The following is a 17,986-nucleotide window of genomic DNA, read 5'->3' on the forward strand; positions in this document are numbered from 1 at the left end:
ATCCGATCAGTATTGTATACCTACTATAAAATGTCATGATCCGATCAGTATTGTATACCTACTATAAAATGTCATTATCTGATCAGTAATGTATATTTACTATAAAATGTCATGATCCGATCAGTATTGTAAACCTACTATAAAATATCATGATCTGATCAGTATTGTAAACCTACTATAAAATGTCATTATCTGATCAGTAATGTATATTTACTATAAAATGTCATGATCCGATCAGTATTGTAAACCTACTATAAAATGTCATTATCTGATCAGTAATGTATATTTACTATAAAATGTCATGATCCGATCAGTATTGTATACCTACTATAAAATGTCATTATCTGATCAGTAATGTATATTTACTATAAAATGTCATGATCCGATCAGTATTGTATACCTACTATAAAATGTCATGATCCGATCAGTATTGTATACCTACTATAAAATGTCATGATCCGATCAGTATTGTATACCTACTATAAAATGTCATGATCCGATCAGTATTGTAAACCTACTATAAAATTTCATGATCTGATCAGTATTGTACACCTATTTTTTGCCCACCCTCTGTATATATACAATTTTACACTTGCACGGTTTGCCTCCCACTCCCAGATATAACAGTGAATGGATCCAGCGGCAGCATCGCTGCAGCATAGCGAGCTCATGTACAAGAAATAAAGGCTGGGGATGGATAGAGGGGGAGGGAGGGCAGGGATGGGTGGTGAACAGTGTGTTTCTCCTGTCTGCAGCTCAGTGACACAGCCCTACTGGAGCAGCAGCTGGTGCAGCATTGCAAGTGCACACACTGGTAAACCAGTATGAAATTCCCTGGCTCGGTGCTGGTGTCAGTCTCCCTGTTTGTGGCAGAGACAGTGACCGCCCTGTACATAAGCAGCACATACAGATCGGCCGGAGACAAGATCTGGCAGTCCCTGACCCTCCTCTTCTCCCTCCTGCCCTGTGTGCTGGTGCAGATAAGTCTCATCTTCATTCACAGGGACCTGAGCAGGGACAGACCGCTGGTGCTGCTGCTGCATCTACTGCAGCTGGGACCTTTAGTAAGGTGAGGACGGGACATGGCAGGCATCAGGGTGGATCATGGTTTTGGCCTCTACTATAGGACCACATATAAATCACATGACTGATTGATACACGCTTTGCTATATCCTATCAGTAATATAAAGTACCACTGACTTGGTTTTCTTACATGTGCTTTTTTTTATAGCCTACCCCATTGCAGCTAGTAGCACTACACCCGTATTAGGCTTAGACTTTATGGGCAATCATAATATGTACATTGCTGCACTAAAATAACCTAACACAATTGGTGACATGATAAAGGCGGGGGTGGGTTGTTTGTCTGGGCTACACCGGAAAGAAGCATGTGCGGCATAATTTGGTTTGCTTGGGTAATTGGGATAAAGGATGTCAAGCTAATACATGGGATAGGACAGAACTGTATAATTTATCTATCTATCTATCTATCTATCTATCTATCTATCTATCTATCTATCATCTATCTATCTATCTATCTATCTATCTATCTATCTATCTATCTATCATCTATCTATCTATCTATCTATCTATCTATCTATCTATCTATCTATTGTATCAATTGGGATAAATGTTAATTGATTCATTAAAACCTTGATGAAGTACTGTATATTAAATTAAAACTCAAGACATTTTTCTTAATGCATTTTTCCTAAATTTTATTGCTAGGATTTAATATAGAGGCTGGTGCATAAAAAGTATGCTAATGACGACATTTGTTGTTGTTTCTGTTTCCTCCACTATAGAAACCTTGTTACATTTTTAAATCTGGACTGCAGTAAGGGGCATTGGAAACAAAGTGGTGCAGCAAAAAAAACCTTTCAGCGGCATACTTTTATACATCAGCTCAATTGTTGCTTTAATGAGAGTGTATGAAAAAAAATTGATTCTTCAATTTAATTTCTGATTCTGAGTAGAAATAGTGTTTCTGTCCTACATGAAGTAAATAATGGGAAATACTTGAATGGCAGTGTTGTATTAAAGCGGACCTTCACTCATAAGCGAAAGTACCACTCATCCTCCTCCCCCCCCCCCATCACCCTAATACATTTGAAGTGTTATTTTTTTCAGGGAACAGGTAGCTATTTTTGACAGGTACCCCCACTTCCTCTGTTTTCACCAAGGCAAGCATGATATCTACTTAGTACCTGCAATAAATAATACTTAGGACAAACCTCCCCCACTCCCCAAAGCATCAAAGGACACATCACATTAACATGTCCCAGGTGGCTGCAGGACCAGTCCCACAGTGCAGTCGTACCTTACGCTCATTCAGTGGGGGGTAGGCTGTGAGATATCAGGAGGTCACAGCCTGTTCCCAAATCTAAGGTGGGGGCACCAGGGGGGAGAAGTCTGATGAATCGACTGCTGGGAAGACAATGCTGGACTCTTTGTAGCTGCTGACTAAGTTTCTGTAGTGCCTTTTCTAAAGAGCTGCTGGTGAATTTGGTCCTATTTCCCCTTTAGAGCCCACACAGCCAGCCACATTGCATTTTCTGCACTCTTTCACTGGCTGCAAAGAACATTCTAGGGGTTTCTTTGGGGTTTTTATTGGGAATGATAAACTTACCTGATACCCTGATAAACTATAAAGCTAAACAACTTGAGGACTCCTCAACTTCTGGCTTTGCTGCACAAGAAGTGAATGTCCCACAGGATCTGTATGCTGATGGTGACCTGTACTCCTTCTTGAGTTAAAAGCTACACACAGTCACTATTCTAGAGCACTGGGGTCATCTATTCACATAGCCACAGAATCATCAGTTTCCCCCTGCCAATCTTCACCAGGCTTTTCCTAGTGAGGGAGATGCAGACTGACTCCACCACAGGACAGCTAGACTCTTTCCCACCAACTTCCTCCTGGATCTCTCCAGAGAGCTTCTACAGACCCGACTTGATCCCTGGAAGCGGATTTGCAATAGGCCCCCCCGCTAAGCCTAGAAGGGACCTTGGTGACTTCCTGAGGTCTTATTCTAGGATCCTGCACCAGGACCATTGCACAGGGATCTCCTCCTGTAGGACTGGAACCAGGAACACTAACAACTTCTGCCCATATCTCAGACTAATAATGGGCTCTCTCACCACCTGCTAGGTACACCTCTCCAAGGATTGGCTAGAATTGCACAAATATTCAAGCTGTATGCCCTATCCTTCCCCCCACTATGATTCTAGAATCCTCTACAAGACAGAGGGAAGTAACAGAGCAGCAGACTGTGAGCCACTAAGCAGCCCTAACAAATCAATCCCCTTCTCCTCTGATTACAGTGGAGCCAAACTAATGTATCTAGCAGCCTAATCTACATGGGTGGGGGTTGGGGGACTACATTACGCTCTAAGAACAACTTCCAGGTAACATAATCATTCCTGACCTAATCCTAGCTGTCAAACATTGTCACAGTGAGAATTCAGAAATCCTTGAACCTTTATATAACACTCAACATCTAGTTCAATTAGTTCTTATTAAATGCATATTTCACATTCTCTTTATCTTTTCACATTATTTTTCCCTATTCCAAACCTCAATGAGATATTCAGCATTTTTATAGACATTATCATTGTTGCTAGGCAATGAGCACACAGTCTGTCACTTCACTTCCCTTTATATACTGTATGCTTGTGAAAATTTAAAGTTAAAAAAAAAACCTTTGAGAAAATAAATACGTTAAAAAAGTGTATTGGTAAAATAAATGGAAATGAGAAAAAGAAACTATACTGATTGGCTGACCTAAGGTGAGAATTTAAAGCGGACCTTCTTCCCTCTCTTCTTCTATTACACACCAACACCAATGAAATAAATATAGGAAACACATAACAGCTCTTATTGCTATTTGCCTGATTAATGTTTATGTTCCTAAATTCCATTGCTCTGTCCACTATTTTAACCACTTGCCCTCCAGAGGAGTTACCCCCCTTCCTGACCAGGCCATTTTTTGTGATATGGTGCTGCATTACTTTAACTGACAATTGAGCGGTCATGCAAAGCTGCACCCAAATGAAATGTATGTCCTTTTTTTCCCTTTTTTCTTTCAGTGGTATTTGACCGCCTCTGAGTTTTTATTTTTTGCGCTATAAACAAAAAAACAACAATTTTGAGAAAATGTTTTTGACTTTTTGCTATTAACCTCCCTGGCAGCCTGATTATTTCAGATTTTTGGTGCTGAAAGCGGCACCATTATTTTGCATGGAAATATGTAGTTTTTTTATTGTAGGCTGTAATTTTTAGGAATAACTCACTGAAATCTGTCCGAACAAGAGTCTATTAAACATCCCGGGTATGATAAAATTTAAAACACAAAATCATAAATTATAATGTAATAAATAATCATAAAAAATAATAATATAATAATAATACATTTAATTCAATAATATAATCAAACCAAAAACACTGAAATTTGAAATATAGCAGCAAGTTTGAGCAAAGTTGCAAAATCGTTTTCAGTGTCTGATGACGAATTTCCCCACGAATCATTATCACTCAATTCTGCAAGTGGTTCTGATTTACTATCGCTGTTCCCTAGCTTGACCTAAAGGGACACTTTTTGGACGACATGGACTTTTCTCAGTTTCCAGGCAGAAAGAACAGACAAAATGCAGGCAGGGCACAGGACAAAGCACTAGGGACAAAATGTATGTGAAATGGGTTGAAACAGCAATGTTTTGCTATGTAAAATTTGTTTGGAAAAAAATGAAATTTTTAAAAAATTTTAAATTTCCCGCCGCCGCCGCCGCCGCCGCCGCCCGTACGTCCCAGCGTCACAGGGACCGAAACACAGAAGCTGGATGCCGTCATCAGCCGGAGGAGATGGCCGGGGACACTGCAGGGGACACATCGCGGGAGCAAAAGACAAGGTAAGCTCTGCAGAGACTCCCTATGCAGCGCCGCATGGTAAGCCCGAGTGTAGCTCGGGGTTACCACTTTTGGCACTGACATTTTACCCCGAGCTACACTCGGGAATACCGCTAGGGAGGTTAAACATGTCCAGTAAAAAAATAAAAAAAAATCAAATTTCGTCATAAATTTAGGCCAAAATTTTTTTTACTGCATGTGTTTGCTAAAAAAAAAATCCAAATACGTGTAAATTAATTGGTTTACGTGAAAATTAAAGTGTCTACAAAAGGCTGTATATTTACTGGAATTTTAATGTTTTTATACTAGTAATGACAGTGATCAGCGATTTATAGCGGGACTGTGGCGGGCATTCTCACTCTGGTGGGGAACTGTCACTAACATCCCCAGTGACACTAATACAGTGATCAGTGCTAATAAAAAGCAGGAAGGGGTTAACATCTGGGGTGATCAACGGGTTAAATGTGTGCTGTTTTACTGTGTGCTGTGTGTGTGCTTTACAGTGTAAGCACATTGCTTTGTATTGCTATGCAGAGCAATACAAAGCAGTATGCTGGAGCTGACGGGAGAGATCTGTATTGTTTACATACAGACCTCTCCCCCGTCAGTGATACTCAGTGATCGCCGGGTGCCGGCGGGGAATCACCAGCTGGGACCTAGTGATCGACAACTGAAGTTGCCAATGGCGGCGCGGGTAGAGCGGCGAGTGCACCCCCTACCTGGAAATGCAAAATCATGTACAGTATATATATATATACACACACATGATTTTGCGCAGCCCTGCTGCTTTGTAGCAGTAGTTTTACTATAGGGCGGTGGGGAAGCAGTCAACAGCTATTTTTAATTAAAAGAGATGTTATACTTGCCTGTTCTTGGCAGCGATATTGCACAGCATGGTTCCTTACCTCATCATGCCCTCCGAGTTCCCACTCAGCAAGTTTGGTCTTAAGGTGGCACCCGCACGCGCTCCCTACCCGGAAATACAAAATCACATATATATATATATATATACATGATATTGTGCAGCACTGCCATCCTGTAGCGGGCAAGCGGTTAAAAATCAGTGCCATCAGTGGCCAGTTTCTTCTTCCTAGTTCTCTTGATTAGTCCACCATTGACAATCATGTCATCTATGCAGAAAAAATTAGTATACTATTTCCTGAGATCTTGTGATATTTTGTAAAATGTTGTGAGATCTTTGCAAATAGTAGATTCATTATTTTTCTCCTGAGATCTTGCAGATTAAGGTCTCGTGCACCTGGGTGCATAAGGGTGTGCAACTAAAATTCTGTTTTTTATCTATGCCCAAGAAGCCCTGGTACTGCGTACATCTGCACATAGACATGAATAGCTATGAGCAGTTATACACTGGTACTCACATAATCCCCTGTATGGCGTATGGACATTTTCCCTGAACACAGAAAATCTGCATTTGGGGATTACATCCATATACTATATATGAGAGTACATGAGCACACCTGATTCATGTCTATGGGTGGCTCTACAAAGCACCTGGGCTTCCCAGGCTAAAAAAAGCCAGAATTTTATGCTGTATTCCCCTAAGACACCAATATGCTTGCATGCCTTACTTTGAGAGCTCCCTTTAAGGCACTGGAGACATAGACTTTCCAGGAGTCAGTTGGGAGGTAATGGCTACATCGCCAGTGCCTCAAAGGAGGTGGAAGTGCCAAAAAAGACATAGTACATTTTCATAAATGAGGGCATTCTGCAATAGGATTATAATGTGTTTACTGCTGAGCATACAGAGCTGCTTGCAGATGTGCTTTCCATGTTTTGGAGGAGAAAGGTCCACTTTAATGAGCATGTAATTTTATCATTATTTATTAATATTTTATAGTGCTGTTCAGAAAACACTGTAAACCAATTAGTCGGATTGGTGTGTTGCAACAGGTTTCTAAAAAAGGCTTGGGTTTTTAAAGTGCTTTCTCAGTGCAATAATGAGCATACGTCTTTCAGTTTATTTAGTGGTAAGCTCCCCTAAATTGCTATATGTAGTTGAATAGAGATTCACCAGTGCTGATCAGTGAACAGCTCTATTGTCGAACTTGAGCAGAATTTATATGTACTTTAATACCCATAATTGAGTAGTGCTTAAAGTAATCTCTAGGAATGGCCCATAATTACTCCCACTGCGGTAGTTTTCCCTTTGTGTCTCTAACTGAATCCCTATACACAGCAGGGAGAAAGGAATTGAGTCACTTATTTGATTCATTCAGATGTCTATGTATTCTGAGCTTCAGCTACTCAGCTTTGTAAACAACAGACTTTTTCAGAAATCAATTAATGTTGGCCTGGTAAACAAGCATAAAAGGAGCCCAGAGCTCAACCTGCTAGCCGGAATTATTATATATGAAATATTCATGCGCCATATTTTATATTTCCCCAACTAAAAGTATTGTGAAATAATTTTGAACCTACAAATAATAGACAAAGGGAAAACATATTCAGCTAAAAAAAAACGAAATATATAATGTAAGGTTTAGAACACCTGCCAGATGTTTTTTAAAGTTTAGAAAAGTAATGGAAGCACCACAAATCTCTTGTAGAGTTCATAAAAGTATGTTTATTCATTCTTCATTAATCAGTTAAGAGGATGGTTTCCAACATTTGTTTGGATGTTTTATTTGCTGTAGTAAAGTTTGTTCAGTGAAATAGTATTTTGACTTGTCCAAAGCTGTTTCACGAAAGATTACTAATTGTACTATCATCCTACCTACAATGATGGTGAAACCTGGCAAGAAAAGCAGGGCCAAAGATTCCCAGATCATAAAGAAGCCCTTGACTACAGGTCTTTGTGGTCCACTATGTTTTGCCACTCTTCATGACCTTTCAAACCTTGGCCTTGATAAGAGTACAGTTGCTATTGTATTAGCCTATGTACAAATTTGCAATAGCTTGGAACTTCAGTACAAAGCAGCATGTGAACCTGTAAGCAGTACAGAGCAGCATGGGAGTCTATAACAAAGAACAGTAAAAAGCTCTCAGCGCAAACCCTTATAGCCAACATTTGTCCCTCCACTGCCAACTGGAGTACCTTCCACAGTATATCCTCTTCCTTTTAGTGAAAAATAGGTAAGCCTTTCACCAACCTGCTACTTGGTCCAGTGTCTAAAGGACAGCACCCCAACTATTGTCACCTGGGGGTGAGAGGACATGCCTATATACACACAGACCTTTAGAGGAAACTGACAGTGCTACTGAAGCCCCACCAGCTTCTCCTTCCCCCAAGGTGCCCACAGTGTGAGAACTTGTTTGTGCTCCCTGCATGCACAGGGAATGATAAAAGAAAGCATTTGCTCTCTGAGACATCCTAAGCAGAGGCAAGTCTTATATTTAAATACATGACATGCTCCCTTCTGGAATTTCACCATTTCTAACAAGTTCACACAAAAAAGTGGCTTAAATATAGAAATGGTTAAGCCCATTTTGTGAGAAATTTGTTAGAGAGGATTTAGTCTCAGTGGGATGCATGGTGTGCACTTGAAAAATACCCATACCTGTACTAGTCACGTCTCGTAGTGTGGACGATTTATTTTGTTCTTTGTCCCTTGGTACTGTATTTGCATAGCTATTCTAGGAGGGCTCTGAGCATCATTGGAGGGGATTATCTCGAAAGGCATGACCGTTCTCTCCTACAGCTTGTAGTTGCAATTATTTTCTCTTCTGCATTTTTTTTACAAATTAAAAACACAGTACTTTAAATGAAAACTAATTATATGTCCTAAAAAATTATTTGACCTGCTTGGTTATTTTGCAGATGTATTGAAGTGTTCTTCATATACTTCACTGCTGGCAAAGTCGAGGAGCCCTATGTTAGCATCACAAGGAAGAAGCAACTGCCCAAAGGAGGCTGTAGTGATGAAGTGGAGAAGGAGCTGGGTCAAGCAGAGAGAAAACTATTTACACATAGGTCTGCCTTCAGCCGAGCATCCGTCATCCAAGCTTTCCTGGGATCAGCACCTCAAGTGACCCTTCAGCTATATATATGTGTAATGCAGAGAAATATTACAACATCATTGTGTGAGTAAACAGTTTACTTGCAGGACTTCATGTGCATTTACTACTCTTGCATTTTTAAATCTGTAATGAGACATTAACAGAGGATACCATTACTGACCTCTCCTTATGAAAATGCTTTATTCCAGGTTGTCATTCTGATGCAGGGGCGGACTGACCATTTGGAAACTCGGGCACTGCCCGAGGGCCCGGGGTCAGTAGGGGGCCCCATGAGATGCCCCTGGTACCTTTTTCATAGGCTTTTTTGAGTTTGGGCAAGGACACAGGGGCCCCATGATCCCCTATTGCCCAGGGGCCCCATGAGTTGTCAGTCCACCCCTGTTCTGATGCTTTGACTTCTGTGCTGTTTGAGTTCCTGATCCACAACAACAGTGGGAATAAGGAGTTCTGGCACTTTTCTGACACTTGTTTGCAGTATGCTTGTTTTGGGTTAGACTCAAAAGCACTGAAGTCAAAAACAGCAAGGCATCTAACATTTCCAGAAGGAGGCCAGCAATGGTAGCTCCCATATGTATCCAAAAAATGTCCCTCAAGTTTATAAATTATTAACACAATGCTATGTGAGATACAGTTGCCAATACTTGTAGTCAGGCCCAAGTAAGATTTGAACTCATGACCACTGGTTGACAAGACCAGCACTGTAGCCCCTGAGAAGGGTTTACAGTCAACTTTTTAAATCATAACATGCTCCCCTACCAGGATATCCATCATTTAATGCTATCACCAGTGTGCATTAATGCTGTTTGGGTTCACTATATCAAGCAAATAGCAACAATGCTTTATACAGTATGTGAAGAACACATCCTGTATTCATAGCGAGCTATATGACAGATACTGGAGGCTTCTTCAGTGTTGATATCTAACTTGTGTACATGAGATTTACTTCTTATAATTAAGCAGTGTTCTCTCTTCCACCTACTGTTCTGTAGTCTCTGAATTTACTACAATTGAAAGCACACGGGTACATCTAAAGTGGTCTGTGTACATCAGGGGTACTCAAGCTGTGACCCACTCATGCTCTGGGATGGCAGGTCCACAAGAGCAGATCTCGGGTTGCCGATCCGCCATCTCAGAACACATGGAGCCGGCAGTGGAGGAAGCAAGTGGCTGTGGAGGGAGCTTGAGCTGCATTTGCAGATGCTTTCTCTGTAGCACTGCCTCCTGTCCCAGGCAGAGTGATACCAAGTACACTTCACCTGGGACCTTTCTAGCAGCCTGGAGAGTGATGCCAGCAGAAGCTGGAAGAGGAAAAGGTCAGTTTACTAAACATTACATGGTTTGGCAATAGGCATATTAGCACTTATAAAAAAGGGGTATTTGGCTGCTTTCACACTAATCCATGGGTGCAGTGCACTGCACCTGCGGCTTTCCTGCAGGTTAGTTGCACCAAGCCATCGACATCTTTTATATCTTGAATGCAGGCGTTTTGGTGCACTTTCTGAAAGATAAAGATATAATAGAAGTCTATGGCAAAGCTAACCCGCAGGAAAGCCACAGATGCACTGCGCTGCACCCACGGTGAGGGTAAACCTGCAGAGCATCAGTGTAAAAGCAGTCTTATAGGGGGCTCAGGACAGTAAGGGCTCATATACACTGGCGACTTTGGGTCAGTAAAACCCCATAATTGAGAAGTGTTATTGCCACACTCCTCCAACCACTGGTTTGGCGTCGGGTCACAATGTTGACCCTGCCCCATGCTCCAGGGAGCTCCTGTGGCCTCCCTGTCACATTCTGTTTTACACTTGGACAGGAGGGGGACGAGGGCGGCTAATTCAGTCTCTGATCCTCTCCATTTTCCCCAGCAACTGCTGAAAGTCAACTTGTCCTCCTCTCCCTCCAGCCGGCATTCAGTGGCTGCCGGAGGCAAATGTCCATTATGCTATTCGTAATAAAAAAAAAATAGAAATTTTGAACCATGTAGTTTCATTGTAGCCCACTCCCAGTTACCAAATCACTTAAATGACCCTTGCTCTTCAAAAGGTTGAGTACCCCTGGTGTACATGATTGATAAATCTTGTTTGCAAAAACATGTCAAAACTGAAAACCCTTTAGAAATTTCCTGTTGTGATCATGAGGTGACACAAAAAGAATGCAAGCCCCTTTTAGCATTCCTTTTGTTTCACCTCATGTATATACACATGGGACACTGTTATCTCTACATTGAGCGAGCAGACCACTAGTTTTACTTGATACAGACTAGAGCTAGCAAAAAGAAGAAAAGAAGAAAGAATGCACTGGATTGTGCAGATAAAACTACTTAAATTAAATGTAATACATACACAGAAGTGGGTTGGTCAGAGCCTATCAACAAGACATTCTCCCAAAGGAACCCCAGGTCACACATGATTAATGCTGAAACACACTAACACAAAGACTGGCAGTAGGAGAGGAAACAAGCCAGGTAGAAAACTCTGCTGTGAATACTGGGAGTGCCTGAGTGAAAGGGACTACAGAAACATCCAAAACTGGTGCAAAAAAAGAGGCCGTGGATGTAACGTTGATGAGCAAGTACTGTACCTCCACTACACTGATATATTTTGAGGCTATGCCCCTTCATGAGACTCAAAATTTATGTTATGTATGAGAACACTTGTGAGTATGTATGAGAACACATGCTTATTTTGTGTCAAATGTAAAAATACTTTGCTAAATAAGGTGGTTTACAAATACGTGGTTTTTAATATGTAAGAAAGAGGGCACTTGTATGGATTATAGGAAACCAGTTTTGAGATAAACATGGAGGCCATAATCATTGACCACTCCTTGTGAAAATGTTCTTGCTTTCAGTTTGGATTGCTTTCTTCAATACTTCAGGGTCATTGACACATACTTCTGATGTTTCTCTGAAATCCTTGGTCTCCATACTTATCAGTGACTTTGAACATATCAAAGGCAGTGAGTTAGTATATCATTTAGGCAACTAGCATTTTCTGAAGGAGATCAGCAAGACCTGAATTTCAGGCAAGACAGATTTACCTTGAACCAATAACATGTTTTATAACACTATTGCATGTATTCATACAATATCAAAAATGGGTTTACTAAAATAATATTTTTAGCAGGTTATATTAAACCTTTAAAAAAAAAATTATTTTGTAAAATCGTAGGTCTCATTCACACCAAGTGCAGAGACGTCAGTGTTTCTGCATGGGCCCCCCAAAAAAACTAATTGTTCTCTATGTGTCCTGTTCACACCATAACACTGGTATCACGTGCAGATTTTTTTTTCTATGCAGGAATGTACAACGTGAATAAAACTCAATGAAGCGAGCATGAAAACTAATGTAAACTGATGTTTCTGCAAGTGAAATTTGTGCGTCAGTTTTTCTGCATGTATGATGTGAATGAGGCCTTATAGTGTAAATTTAAACACATGTCCATTTGAATTATTTTAACTGAGGGCATTGGTTAGAAAGCATAACTGCTTTTCTTAACCATTAATACTGGGATCTGCCATCATTTCTGTGTGCATTACATGGTATATACTGTACTGTAGACGAAGTAAATTCTAATACCTGTACTATTTTTTCAGGTGTCTTCATGAGCATCTCCTTGCTGTCTATTGTGTATGGAGCATTGCGCTGCAACATTCTGGCCATAAAGATCAAGTATGATGACTATGATATCAGCGTCAAGCCAGTTGCCTATATTTGCATATTCCTGTGGAGGAGTTTTGAGATTGCCACTCGAGTGATTGTTCTGGTTTTGTTCAGCTCTGTCCTTCAAATATGGACCTTGCCGCTGGTGTTAATGAACTTTATTGTGTTTTTCTTTTACCCATGGATTCTTTTTTGGCAGAGCAAATGTCCCTTTCCTGAAAACATTGAAAAGGCATTGACCAGGGTTGGCACAACTATGGTTCTCTGTTTCCTTACTTTTCTGTATGCCGGCATCAATATGTTCTGCTGGTCTGCTGTTCAACTCAAACTAAATGACTCAGACCTAATCAATAAGTCTCAAAACTGGTATCGTATGGCTGTTTATTATATGGTGAGATTTATTGAAAATGCTGCCCTGCTTCTGCTGTGGTATAGTTATAGAACAGAGGTATATATGTATGTATGTGCTCCACTGGTGGTGCTGCAGCTTATGGTTGCTTATTGTTTGGCTGTTCTGTTTATGCTCATTTTCTACCAGTTTTGCCACCCCTGCAAGAAACTTTTTTCCACAAGTATTTCTCAGGGGCTCCTCTCCTGCTTCAAGTTCCTGTGCTACCTTTGTATACCCTCCAAAGCTCCAAACAAAGGGGATAAATTTGGAGCCAAATTGTCTGATAGCTCTGATATCAGTGAGCATATGAGCAGCAGCAAGACTGTTGAAGCTCAAAATGGAAACCCAGAGTTGGGTGCGTCTTCCAGTCCTTAACTGTGGTCTTGTTTGGTGTTGACTTTTATTGATATCACTATACTTCCATGCTGACAGGATATATATGCAGCTTTTTAGCCTTACTGCATGTAAGTTACCTTATGTAGGTATTGCACTCAAGGCAATCTAAAGGAGGTATCTGTTACTGCTATGAAGCAGGACTGTCTCATACATTTCTTAAACAGATATGTCAGACATGTGAAGATTACTATATACACAGTAATGGTAAAAATTTACCAAGCTGTGGACTAGAGAATTAAGTGCTGCAAATTTAGGCCTAGTGTATAATTGCTCAGGTGTGCAGTAACTTAAGTATATTAAAAATGGATATGTGCTAGGCATCATCTTGCCATTGCCATTAATAGTGTAGGGGGTGAAAGTGATAATACATATATCTTTATTTATACTTCTATATCTTATAATGTATATATTGTATATTTTAAAAAGGGATTTTGAGTACTGCTGTATGTAGCACATTACTACTCTTTGGTAAAAGCAGCACCCCCTGTTCCAACAGGCCTGGATGTATGGCTATGTGAAATCCTCAGCTGTACTGCCCAAAAGAACCATCACATTGAAGACTATGGGGTAGATCTACTAAAATTGGAATGTACCAATCAGCATCTAACTTCATGGCCCAGCATTCACTATATCTGGTCTCCCACAGTACACACAACATGGAAATGCAATTATTTTAGTAAATATAAACTGCTAAGTACCTTTTCTCATCAGCAGTTAGCGCAGTCTTGTGACTTCTATCAGTGTCCAGCAGAACACTGGTTAAAGCTTGTAGAAGGAGATTTCATCCTCCCCTGATTGTCCTATGAGGCTGAATAACCGCTGACCTCTGTCTGGAGAGTGCTGACTGGCCCTATGCTGCTCACTTGCACTCTCCCATGGAAAAAAACCTCTCCAGCAATACACACCAAACGTGCAGCTTACCCCCAAGGTTCTCTTTCAGCTGATGGATTGGGGATAGTAGAAGAAGGGGAGGATCAGAGGCCATAGGATCAAACAGTATTTTTATACAATGCAGAGGATTCACCCTTTAACAAACATGCTTTACTACATACACAAACTGATTTTTACTGTTGTGGGTTTAGTAATACTTTAATCTTTGGCAAACAATCTGGACGCTGATTGGTTTCTATACATAGCTGCACCAGATTTTTTTTAGTTTTAGTAAATAACCCCCTATGTAGGGTTTTAGTAAATAACCCCCTATGTAGGGTTTATGCCACTCGTAGAAAGTAATGCCCCACTTCATCTTTGTCAAGATTTTGTCCCTTCTGAGGTGTACAACTAAGGATTTCATGCAGCCACTGGGCCAACCCAATACATGTTGGCCCATGGGAACAATATTTCTACATTTAGAGGTGAGATAGCAGGGCAGAATGCCATACACTGGGGTCCTAGTTAAAAAAAAAACTCATTAGAGCTCATCAGCCACAATTGGATAGCAAGTATTTTTTTTTTTCTCTTGTCTAGAGACCTGTTCTGATCAATCAACTTTCTCCCTGCCTGGGTAGGTTTTCTCAGTCTGCTAATGCTGTGGTCTGGACAGTTAGAGGTTGAAACTTGACTGGTTTCAAAACCAGGCCCATGCGCACATTAAACGCAGATAAACAATGCTTGGATATAAAGGCCTTAGCCACCTTATTGCTTCAGACAGAATGAGGACATCACTAATCACTACAAACATTTCGCAGCTTCTTGTGTCATCTGTCTGTTCATTGAACTAAGGGAAAGAGCGTTATCACACTGCTGAGATCACTTTGTGTTCAACTCAGATCTTCCTGTAAGCTGGCAAAACATCTTCCCCTATTGTTCCCATTGCCCAAAGTCATACTAGATTGTCAGCATTGTGCAATGCAGTAATTCCTGATTAATTCTTGTAACTTCCCAGTATAAGTTTGATTCCTGCTGTTTTAGGGGGTTACTATTATGATGTGGAGATAGAATTGAAATAGTTATGCTAGCAGTATTTTAAAACACATTTTTAAATGATTGGATTTCGTAACTGGACTAGAGGGGTTTTATATTTGTTCATTATGCATTAGGACTGTTATTTATTTGAAAAAAGAAAATAATGTACCCGATTCATGTAGATATAGATTATTTATAAAAATGAATACTAATAAGATTGATGTATGTAAAAATGTCCTAACTTATCATTCATTAATGTAATTACAAAGTGAAACTAGTCACATCAATTATGGTTTTGACTAACTTGATCAAGAATGAACATTACAGTAGACATCTCTTTGATGATGTCCAAAGCTTTGCATATCTTTTGTCCTAAATGACAGATTTATACACAAACCGCTTATTTATAGAATTGTGATGCTTTCCTTATAACACAAATAGTTTTTTTTTTTCAATGTAATGTTAGGAAATCTTGATGGATCAGTAAAACTGCTAAAATAATGTTACTAACACAAGTTTGTTCAGTTTCCCATTCCCCCAGCAGACCTGTAATACCCCTACTCGTTCTTTACAACATCCCAAAATGACTAACCTGTTGGCAGGCCCAGGCATTCTCATGTGGGGGTGTTCCAGTGCGTATGCACTTTGGGAAAGTTGCTATTTGCACAGCAGGCTTGGGAGGGCTCCAAGCACCACCAGAGGGGAAAAACTCCAAAGGAAGCCATAAACCCTTAAAGGTAGAGCATTTACTTTAGTGATTTTATTGGTGACCTAGGTTCCCTTCCAGAACTTTTTACTGTTATTAGTCCATAAAAATCCACTCTCAAGTTAATTGTTCATTTTTAGATAAATAAGTGCTTTCACGGCTAGTATTAATATTCTCACTGTAAGCAGGTAAGGAGGCTTGTATTGTAGCGTTGTACGAAATGGCCAGCTGAACAACAACTGGGGCCAAAACAACTCATGCTTGTACAGCTGGCTCGGAAGGGCTTCAAGCAGAACCAGAGGGGGAAAAACCCAAAAGAAGCCATAAACCCCCTAAAGGTAAAGCATTTACTTTGGTGATTTTATTGGTGACCTAGGTTCCTTTTCAGAACATTTTATTGGTGAACCTGTTAGTCCATAAAAATCCATTCTTATGTACATTGTTTAATTTTTGGATAAATAAGTACTTTAATGGCTTGTATTAATATTCTCACTATAAGTAGGTAAGGAGACTTGTATTGTAGCAATGTACAAAATGGCCAGCTGAACAACTGGGGCCAAAAACAACTCATGTTTGTATTTATTGCTCATATTTATTTTTCAGCATATATAGCCAAACTGTCAATAATCATAAACTCTCTTCTAGTTTCTAATTTTGTCTGTTTCCACAGCTGGTAGTTCTGATTATATGTCAGCTGATCTCCTAAGCCTGTCTACTTGGATAATTTGCTGACTGAGAACATTCTGCTTCAAAGGAAACCTTTCCTTAGGGAATCATTGTATCATTGTATACTTATTCTGTACATTTTTGTTGTCTGGCCATCATACTGATCCTCCAGCTCCAATACTTTGAGTCACTAACCAAGAACATGTATGTAGATAGGGACTTCTGACTTAACTTTGACTTGACTGCTATGCATACATATTTGGGCCAGGTCACGGCAACTATAATTTTCTGAAGGAGGCCAACATCATTTTATTAGACCATTGGGAGGAACTACAAACCATGCAATGCCCATTTCAGCCTCTGACATTGCTCACTTTCATGTAGGAAAATAATCTCCTTTTTTAGTTCTTCCACATATGCCTGACTGTTAGTAGTTTCAGCACCTCCTAAACAGTATTTATTCATTTACAGAAAATGTATTAAGAAAATTCCTCTTGATTTAGATGTAGAAAGTGCTTAGATTAGCTCTTCTTTAAAAAGCTGTCATGCTAGTGTACATTGAAATAAGTCACTGACTTACATTTTAAACTATCTGATAATGACGTAGTATGTACGTATAAGCTCTGAGGCCTTACTAACATATGCGGCTTGGGCTTTCTTGGCTATCATTGCATGTTTTATCGGTGCAATTCAGTCCAACTGTTCCATGATTTCAAAGCAGGTGTTGGAGTAGTCCTATAATGGAGTGGCAAATGTTGAAGCTTGACTTTTACCTGCTGCAGAGATGCCTAAATGTCTGGTTGCCTGATATTACATTATGACTGCATTCTCAATAACCACCATTTTATTATTGATATATGTGATGACCTCTTGAAAAGGAGTATATATTGTAAGTGCAGAGGATTCCAAAGAATATAATAAACCTTTCTATGAAACTAAGTAGAATAAAAAGTACTTTAATATACATAGCAATAAAGAAATCTCCAGGATGTTCACAAATTGATTTCCTTTGAACTGCAATTTGTATTAATACATTAAAAAACTTTTTGTGTAGAATAAAACTAATGAAATGTAACTGAATTATATACAATTAAATATAATAATACTAGCATGTAGAAATAATGTTATTTACATTCTAGAGTAAAAATATTAAATATAGCTAATAACTATATAAGCTCAAGATGGAGCTAAATGCTGTACAAATTTTAAATGTGACAAATCCACCACAGTGATTGTACATGGATTCACAAAGATCTTTAAAAGTATGTCCAGAGTCCTGCGTGTACATATGCTGCCTGAGGCAGACATTTTTACCACCACTTACTCTCTCCTGGTCGTTGGTTGCTAGGATGCTGGCGATCAGGCTGCACAGCATTATT

The 17,986-nt window shown here is 39.8% G+C and overlaps 1 protein-coding gene across 1 annotated transcript; it reads left to right on the forward strand.

Moving 5' to 3' along the window:
• The first annotated feature begins 745 nt into the window (after window positions 1–745).
• Window positions 746–17,715, forward strand: XK (X-linked Kx blood group antigen, Kell and VPS13A binding protein). The gene is made up of 3 exons (XM_089653021.1): window positions 746–1,069; window positions 8,685–8,947; window positions 12,477–17,715. Exons 1-3 carry the CDS (start codon window positions 825–827, stop codon window positions 13,307–13,309), a joined length of 1,341 nt encoding a protein of 446 aa, XP_089509147.1. The 5' UTR covers window positions 746–824; the 3' UTR covers window positions 13,310–17,715.
• The last annotated feature ends 271 nt before the right edge of the window (window positions 17,716–17,986 follow it).

The sequence above is a fragment of the Staurois parvus genome, unplaced genomic scaffold (assembly GCF_062004578.1).
Source record: "Staurois parvus isolate SC_StPar_1 unplaced genomic scaffold, SC_StPar_1.0 ptg000696l, whole genome shotgun sequence".
NCBI classification, from domain to species: domain Eukaryota; kingdom Metazoa; phylum Chordata; class Amphibia; order Anura; family Ranidae; genus Staurois; species Staurois parvus.

Coding starts and splice junctions, on each gene's coding strand:
- XK (XM_089653021.1), top strand. CDS start 825: ATGAAATTCCCTGGCTCGGTGCTGGTGTCAGTCTCCCTGTTTGTGGCA. Junction 1,070..8,684: donor CAGCTGGGACCTTTAGTAAG/GTGAGGACGGGA, acceptor GTTATTTTGCAG/ATGTATTGAAGTGTTCTTCA. Junction 8,948..12,476: donor AAATATTACAACATCATTGT/GTGAGTAAACAG, acceptor CTATTTTTTCAG/GTGTCTTCATGAGCATCTCC.